Genomic DNA, 8,729 nt, shown 5'->3' on the forward strand with positions numbered 1-8,729 from the left:
GAAAATTTGGAAAACAATATGGGAGAGATTAGGTTTAGATCAACATCTCTCACCCTACAAAAGATAAATTCAGAATGGGTGAATGACTTGAATATAAAGAGGGAAACTATAAATAAGTTAAGTGAACACAGAATAGTATACTTGTCAGATCTCTGGGAAAGGAAAGATTTTAAAACCAAGCAAGAGTTAGAGAAAATTACAAAATGTAAATTAAATGGTTTTGATTATATTAAACTAAAAAGCTTTTGTACAAACAAAAACATTGCAGCCAAAATCAGAAGGGAAACAACAAATTGGGAAAAAATCTTTTATAACAAAAAACTCTGACAGGGGTCTAATTACTCAAATATACAAGGAGTTAAATAAATTATAAAAAAAATCAAGCCATTCCCCAATTGATAAATGGGCAAGCGATATGAATAGGTAATTTTCAGGTAAAGAAATCAAAAGTGTCAATAAGCACATGAGAAAGTGTTCTAAATCTCTAATAATTAGAGAAATGCAAATCAAAACAACTCTGAGGTATCACCTCATGCCTAGCAGATTGGTTAAAATGAAAGAAGGGGAGAGCAATGAATGCTGGAGGGGATGTGTCAAAATTGGGACATTAATGCATTGCTGTTGGAGTTGTGAAATGATCCATCCATCTGGCTGTCAATTTGGAACTATGTTCAAAGGGCTATAAAAGAATGCCTGCCCTTTGATCCAGCCATACCATTGTTGGGTTTGTACTCCAAAGAGATCATAGATAAACAGACTTGTATGAAAATATTTATAGCTGCGGTTTTTGTGGTGGCAAAAAACTGGAAAAGGAAGGTATGCCCTTCAATTGGGGAATGGCTGAACAAATTGTGGTATATGCTTGTGATGGAATACTATTGTGCTCAAAGGAATAATAAACTGGAGGAATTCCATGTGAACTGGAAAGACCTCCAGGAAGTGATGCAGAGCGAAAGGAGCAGAGCCAGAAGAACATTGTACACAGACACTGATATACTGTGGTAAAATCTAATGTAATGGACTTCTGTACCAGCAGCAATGCAATAACACAGGACAGTTCTGAGGGATTTATGGTAAATAATGCTTCCCAAATTCAGAGGAAGAACTGCAGGAGAGGAAACATAGAAGAAATACAACTGCTTGAACATATGGGTTGAGGTGGACATGATTGGGGATGTAGACTGGAAACTACCACAGCAATGCAACTAACAACAATTTGGAAATAGGTCTTGATCAATGACACATGTTAAAACCAGTGGAAATGTGCATCGGCCATGGGTGGAGGGAGTGCAGGGGGTGAAGGGGAAAGTAGGAGCATGAATCATGTAACCATGTTAAAAATGAATATTAATAAATGTTTAAAGAAAAAGAAGATCAAGCTTCTCTAGGAGCCTGTGTGCCTGGTTCCAGAGCTGAGTTACTCTTAAAGATGAGATCAAGGTATTCCATCCCCCTGTGCTCTGGAGTAGTTATAATCATTAGACAATATGAAGCTCACTAGAGAATGAAGAAAGAAATATTCAGAAGTGAATGTTGCATAAAAACAAAAAACACTGACAATTTTAATAAAATAAAATATATCTTTAAAAATGAATAAGCATACGAAAGAATTTTGTGTTTGCATGTAATATGTAATTCAAGGAGTGATTCTGTCGCTATATACAAAACAGTTTGGAAGTTCCAGGATGCAAAAGGTATAAATGATTTTTTATAGTACAAATATAAGATAAAGGAAATGTTTAAAAAGAAGAAGAACATTGTACACAGAGACCAATACACTGTGGTAAAATTGAATGTAATGGACTTCTGTACTGGTAGCAATGCAATGACTCAGGACAATTCTGAGGGATTTATGGAAAGGAATGCTACCCACATTCAGAGGAAGAACTGCAGGAGTGGAAACACAGAAGTAAAATAACCTCTTGAACACATAGGTTGATGCGGACATGGTTGGGGAGGTAGACACTAAAGCACCACACCAATGCAGCTATCAAAAATATGTAAATAAACCTTGACTGACCACACATGTTAAAACCAGTGTAAATGTGCTTTTGATATGAGGGGGAGAGGGCTAAAGGAGGGATGAAAGAGAAAGTAAAAACATGAATCATGGAATCATGGAAATTTTTTTCTAAAAAATTAAAATATTTAAATCATAAAAAAAAGAAAAGAAAAAGAAAAAGAAAAATCATCTAAAGAGACCTATGTGACTGAATTGGGAGTTCTCTTAAGGATTGAGACTTAGATACTTTTAAACGACTTAAAGAATTTATGTAGAACCAAGACAAATAAGTGTCACAGTCCTATAAGTATTCTCAGAATGAACAGAGCTCAGATAGGGTTTTTGAAGTATAATTAAGGCAGAGTGTCAATCTAGCAAAGTAGCTAGAGGCAACCTTGCAGTCAGGAAAACCTGGGCTCTGGTTTTACCTTTGACCCATACTAGTTGAGTGATCTTGGGCAAATGACTTAACCTCTCAGTGCCTTGAAGATTTTAAGTTGCTGATCTGCATTGACAGGGAGTTTTCTTATGAGGATCTCCGAATACCAGGGTAATAATAGAACTGAACAAAAAATTAAAAATTGGAAAAGCAAGAAAAAAGAAAGGAATAGAGCCCACTAATTAAATAGAGAGAATGCTGATGGCTAACAGAGCCAGAACAAAATGGCTCAACTTAATTTCTTTTTATCTTTTCTTTGTGAATGAAATATAGTTATAAAATTATAGTTATATATAGTCACAAATAAAATAACAAAAATAAATATGAAAATAAAATTATAAAGAATTTCAAGCAATGATAATTCATAGTTCCAGTTCTCCACCTATAAATGAATGTTTCTGCTCATGTACAGTCAGGACCCAAATTAAATGCTTCATATTTCCAAGTAATGCCACTTTGTATTCTGTTATCTCTCATTCCACAACATAGTAACATTCTCTTTTATATGTATCATACCTTGAATAAAAAAAAAAAGGTCATGAAATGTTTTTAATCTTTCTGTGATTGTCAAACAAAAGAAGCTAATGGCAAAACACAGATTTTAATAGAGTTCTCAGCCCCCAATTGATAAATGATATTCTTTAACTTATGATATTTTTTCGAAGAACAAATGTTTTTATTATCCTTTTTATCCCCACCATTTAGAGCACAAATACCTATGAAGAAGGAAAATCATAGAGGAAAAAGTTTGTGAACTTAGGCAAGTCATTTACCTTCGCTAAATCTCAATTTCCTCAGAGGCCTGGGCCTGAATTCAGGAAGACTTGAGGACCCAAATTTAAAATATGCCTCAGATACATAGCTATGTGACCCTGGGCAAATCACTTAATCCTGGTTGCCTCAGTTTCCCCATCTGTAAAAGTGAGCTCAAGAAGGAAATGGAAAATAATTCTAGAATCTTTGCCAAGAAAATCCCAATTGCAGTCCCAAAAACTGGACACAACTGAAAAATAACTGAATAACAAAAAAGGGGAAATTGGAGATGATCTCTAAAACTCTTCCCATGTATAAATCCAATGATTCCAAAATTGAAGAAATTGATTTTAATAATTAAAAACTCTTGTTGACAAAGGATTTTCATGCAAGAATGTATTTACCAAAATATAATGTTCTTGATGAAAAAAAAAATCAGTCACCTACCTTGGTTGTAGGATTCACAATCAAGTGCTAAAAAAAAAAAAAGAAAGAAAGAAAGTATGAATCTTAAGCTATAGGAAATGCAACCAGTTGACTGTCTCAGTCCTATGCAAAATAAGACCTAGGTTTTTTTAGTAACTATGTAGAAAGAGCATAAAGTCAGATCACAAATCAGATACAATGTGAGATAATGGATTGCATATTTGACATGGAATCAGGAAAATGTCACCTATGACATGAGCAGTGTGAGCAAGTCTTTTAAAAGATCTGAGGGCTTCAGTTGCCTGATCTGGAGAATGGAGTTAATAAAATCTTTAGCACCTACTTCTTGGGGCTGTCCAAGGCTCAAATGAAGTAATTCAGGTAAAGCCTTTAGTAAAACCTAAAAGTTTTATATAAATGTTTTATATAAAAGTTTTTTATATAAAAGTTTTATATAAATTTTATATATTTTATATAAATGGCAGCTACAATAAATTGGCAACTCACTTTAATCCATGACAATTCTCTGACTATAGTATATGTTAATTAATTGCAAGGTTTCCCTGAGAGTTCATTAACAGGTGGGAAACCGTGTGTTCCCAATTTAAAAAATTCAACCTAAAACTCAAAATCATTAAGTGAGCTTCAACTGATTTGCCTCCTACACAAGAAGAATAATAAGTTAAAAGATTCTAGTCTGGCAATGAACTCAGGCTGAGCCTTGAAACACAAACTTCAAGTCAGAAAAGCAAAGCTTCATAAATGGCTGAGAAGATTGGGCTCATAAATCACATCCCTGAAGGTTTTCTTTTTTTTTTAATATGTAAGCAACGGATGCCATGTTAAGCATGGTGACAGCCAAGTACAAACAAAAAGAAAAGAAAAATTTTAAAGTGATTTGTTTATAAATCTTCTTGATACCCTTCAAATCCTCATAAGTGGGATAACAATATTAGGTGATCTTCATTAAAGTGGATTATGTTACATTCATTTATCATTAGATATAATTACCTAAAAGAATCATATTATCATTATTCTGTGATTAATTCAAATTTTAATTATAAATTAGGGAAGCTGTTTCAGTGATTCACATCGATGAATCACGTCTAGGCTAAGGACTCACCACAAATAGGACCTCTCCAGTGAACGGAAACCCCCTCCTGACAACATTTGTAAGCATAGGCAGCTATACTGGAACAAAGACACTCACAGTCCCCACCGAGATTACAGTTACAGGTGTCTGTATGGCAGTTTTTGACAAAGGAAGTCACATCAATCTATTATAAGAAAGAGAAAGACGATATTTTTAAGTAAATTAATAACAGACAATGTCATGGATATAGTTGTGAAGGCTGAGTAACACACTACATTATTAAAGAAATTTAAGTCCACACTTTTAAAAAGATTTCTTGCTAGCTTAACACTGCCATCTAGAGAATTATGCTGACAGCATTCTGGAACCTAATAATTGATCAAAGACTAAAAGCCAACGCTGAAAATTGAAAAAGGGGTTGGGAATGGGGGAAACCGGAAATTGAAATGGCACCATTTCATAGCTAAAATATTCATCGGAATCCTGTTAGTGTTAGAGACTCAGCAATTCTGAAATTTAACGAATTCCCTTACCACATTTCGGCAGGGGGCAAAAATATCGCTGTACAAAATTGAGCATTCTTTCTTGGCATAAGGAAACTTATTTTGATATGCCTCACAGGGCCTGACGGTCTCATTTGGGCTTTCGCACTGTTGGAAAAGAAAAAGAAAAGATTATTTGAAAATGTGTTGAGAACAGCACAACAGAAAGGTGCTTGCATAACAGGCTCCAATTCTAGTCAACAATAAATGTGTTACATATGCATATGTAACATACTCACATGTCACAAATAATTTAGAAAATTATTCATTTATAAAATAATTAATAAACTTTTTTGTGCACCTACTATATGTGAGGTAAGCACTTGAAATCAAAGAATTATTAGCACCAACTAGCCAGTTTCTGCAATTTTGTAGAGAAAAGAGAAGTGGAATGTTCTATAGGTTATTTTATTTGGAAAAAATGAAGAAATAGTATAATTTATTCATAGGTAGACTTATGGGGGGAAATATACTAGAAGGTAATACCATGATTTCTGGGACCCAAAACCATGATTACAAGACATTTCCTTATCCTGTCTTCAAACGTTATATCCAGTATATTCTCTTGAGACTAAGTTAGCTTCACCTAAAACACTTCAGTGCAGTGTATATATATATATATAATATTGTATATTTTATAAAATGGTGGAATCTCAAAATGGAAAGAATCTTAGAGATCTATTGCAACTTCTAAATTCAACTGCCTTTTCTCAGTTCTTATTCCTATTTCATGTTTCTGCCTTTTTAACACTATTGATTACATCCTTCTCATCATATACTAAGACCCCTTCTATTTCTTTTGGTGATCTCATAAACTCCCATGAGTTAAACTATCATCATGAAGTTGATTCTCTAATACATATTTGTAGCTCTAATCTCTTTTGAACTTCATTTCCACATTTTCAGCTAGACAATACCACCTCTTTGTACCACTGGCATCTCAAATTCAACATGCCTGAAACAGAACTTACTAGATTTCCTCCTAACCCCATCCCTCATCCAAACTTCTCTATTTCTGTCATTTTTTTTTAAATTTCTGTTCAAAAATCTCTGTGGCTATGGACAACTCACTTTTCCGTTCTGGACCTCAGGTTTTTCAGTAAAATAAGGGGAGTTGCCTTCTAATGGTGGCCTCTTAATTTTCTCTCTAGGTCAATTATTCTATGATCCAATTTCCATATGAGAGATCAATTGGGATCTTCAAATTAATTTATTTCTCATCATATTTTAGATAGAAATAGCTTAGAAGCCATTTGCTCCAACCTATATCATTTTACATATCAGAAAACTGAGGCCCAGAGGTGTTATATGCATTTTCCAAGGCAAGAAGGGTGGTGTTAGACACCAGTAACACTATCCTTACAAAATAGAGGTGCAAATACATCATTCTAAATTCTTTTTCCTAAAAACTCAATAATTAATTCTTGCTTGCGATATATTTTGTGTAAGTGCTTTAAAAGTGTGAATGTTTTAACTCACCTGTCCTATTGACCAGCTTTCTCCAAACACCTGAGGACTTCTCACTTCCATGTTATTAGATGTGGTCATATCATTTGAAGAACATTTGTCAAAGTTTCCACACAAACCTGAAAGTTTTCCCTAGAGAATAAGCAAAAATGTTTCATAAGATCCTTTCATCAAACTACTGTTTGTAAAATATGATGCAAAAAATTATTCAAACATTTAAAAAGTAACTTGAGCTAAATATTTCCCCAGCAATAATTTATTAATAAAAATACTCTACTATAAAGATGTTGCTGTGGTTTTTTTCAATAAATATTATTCTAGATCAGTGATTCCCAAAGTGGGCACCTCCGCCCCCTAGTGGGGGCTGCAGTGATCCAGAGAGGCAGTGATGGCCACAGGTGCATTTATTTTTCCTATTAATTGTTATTAAAATTTTGAAAAATTAATTTCCAGGGGGCTAAATAATATTTTTTCTGGAAAGGGGGAAGTAGGCCAAAAAAAGTTTGGGAACCACTGTTCTAGATCAACACAAAATAAAAATGACAAATTTTGTTCAGGAAGAAAAAAGGAAGAAAGCTTATGGATAGAGTGGGGAGAAGAGAGGGAACAGAAAGTAGCAAAAAAAAGAAAAAGAAACGTGTTATAGAGGAATTTTTAAAAATACAGAAGATAAAAAGGCCAGGAAGAATGAGAGAGAGAGAGAGAGAGAGAGAGAGAGAGAGAGAGAGAGAGAGAGAGAGAGAGAGAGAGGATCTTTGTGGCATTATAAGGGATTAATTAAAAACAGCAGAAAAAGTTTTTAAAGCTAGAGATTGAAGGTGTATACTTTAAAAATAAAATCAATTTGGGAGATGATACAGCTTTACAGATCCATGTACAATCGTTTTTTGTTTTGCTCTACTACATATGAAATTATCCATTTTGTTTGGTGTTCTTTAGATTGAAAATAAAAATGAATAATTTTTACATTTAAAAAAACTGCTTGAGGATTCCTGTTCTAATTTTTCACCTTAAATATACTGAAAAAAAATACAATGATAATACCAACCCCTACAAAGCCCAACTTATTATACATATCACAGGGCAGGTTGCTGGGGACAGGTAGCAAGAGCAAAGCAAGGGAATGTCGGTCAGGGCAATGAACTTTGTGTGTTATAAGCCTGTTATGACAGCTACAGAAACCTGGAACTTAATCCTGAGACGTTAACCAGTTTGGTTATGGCAGTGATAATGGCTTAACATCTTGGTCTGTATGATTTAACTGCTTCTGTGAACCTGAGAAATAACCAGGGAACCCTAGATTTATATTCTGGATTTGCCATGATCAACATGGCATGGAAAATAATAAAGCAGATCTCCTTCATTTTTGGGTACCCAAGAAGGCAAAATACATCAGAATAAATTTTAAAACATCAATATTTCACCTTCTAGAAGTGTTTTAGTGAAGATGGACTGACCACTATTAACAAAACCAACAAACAATGGACATTTACATAAGTTTTAAGGCTATCCAAAATTTCACGGGAGCACTATTGTCACCAGCCATGCTATATTCCTTAAAATCCACTGTTGAAGCTGCTAGAACCATGGGTCCAGATGGCCCCTGAAGTACAATCTCAGGGAAATTGGGACAATGAATATAAATGTTACTCATTGTCAACCTTTGACAGTCAAGGAATCTCTGAAACAACTACAATGAATGTCAGTATCAACAGACTCATAATGGAAGAAAACCATTAAATTTAGGGAGTGGTTTTCTTTTCCATAAATATATTCTGCAAAAATATTGCTCAAATGAGTAAAATATTAACTCAAATTTATATATTTCTTTAAAACATTTCGAAATATTTTCTACAGGACAAATCTGTTAGATTGTAGCAGTTACCCACTTATGGAAAGGCTAATTCACCACACAAAAGGAAGGTATAAATCACTTTATAATGTATCTAAAGTCAATCAAACTTTTATAGTAGCTGTTAATTATGTTATAATAAAACACGATGTTGG

At 33.9% G+C, this 8,729-nt stretch overlaps 1 protein-coding gene across 1 annotated transcript in view; it reads right to left on the reverse strand.

Moving 5' to 3' along the window:
* OTOGL (otogelin like) overlaps nt 1-8,729 on the reverse strand; it is a 220,029-nt gene that overhangs the window by 93,922 nt on the left and 117,378 nt on the right. Inside the window, exons 29-31 of the mRNA XM_044679180.1 lie at nt 5,247-5,363; nt 4,744-4,897; nt 3,642-3,668 (exon numbers count right to left, since the gene is read on the reverse strand). Of these exons, the coding sequence (XP_044535115.1) occupies nt 3,642-3,668; nt 4,744-4,897; nt 5,247-5,363 (298 nt within the window). The remainder of the gene's footprint in view (nt 1-3,641; nt 3,669-4,743; nt 4,898-5,246; nt 5,364-8,729) is intronic.

This window comes from Gracilinanus agilis, chromosome 5 (assembly GCF_016433145.1).
Source record: "Gracilinanus agilis isolate LMUSP501 chromosome 5, AgileGrace, whole genome shotgun sequence".
NCBI classification, from domain to species: domain Eukaryota; kingdom Metazoa; phylum Chordata; class Mammalia; order Didelphimorphia; family Didelphidae; genus Gracilinanus; species Gracilinanus agilis.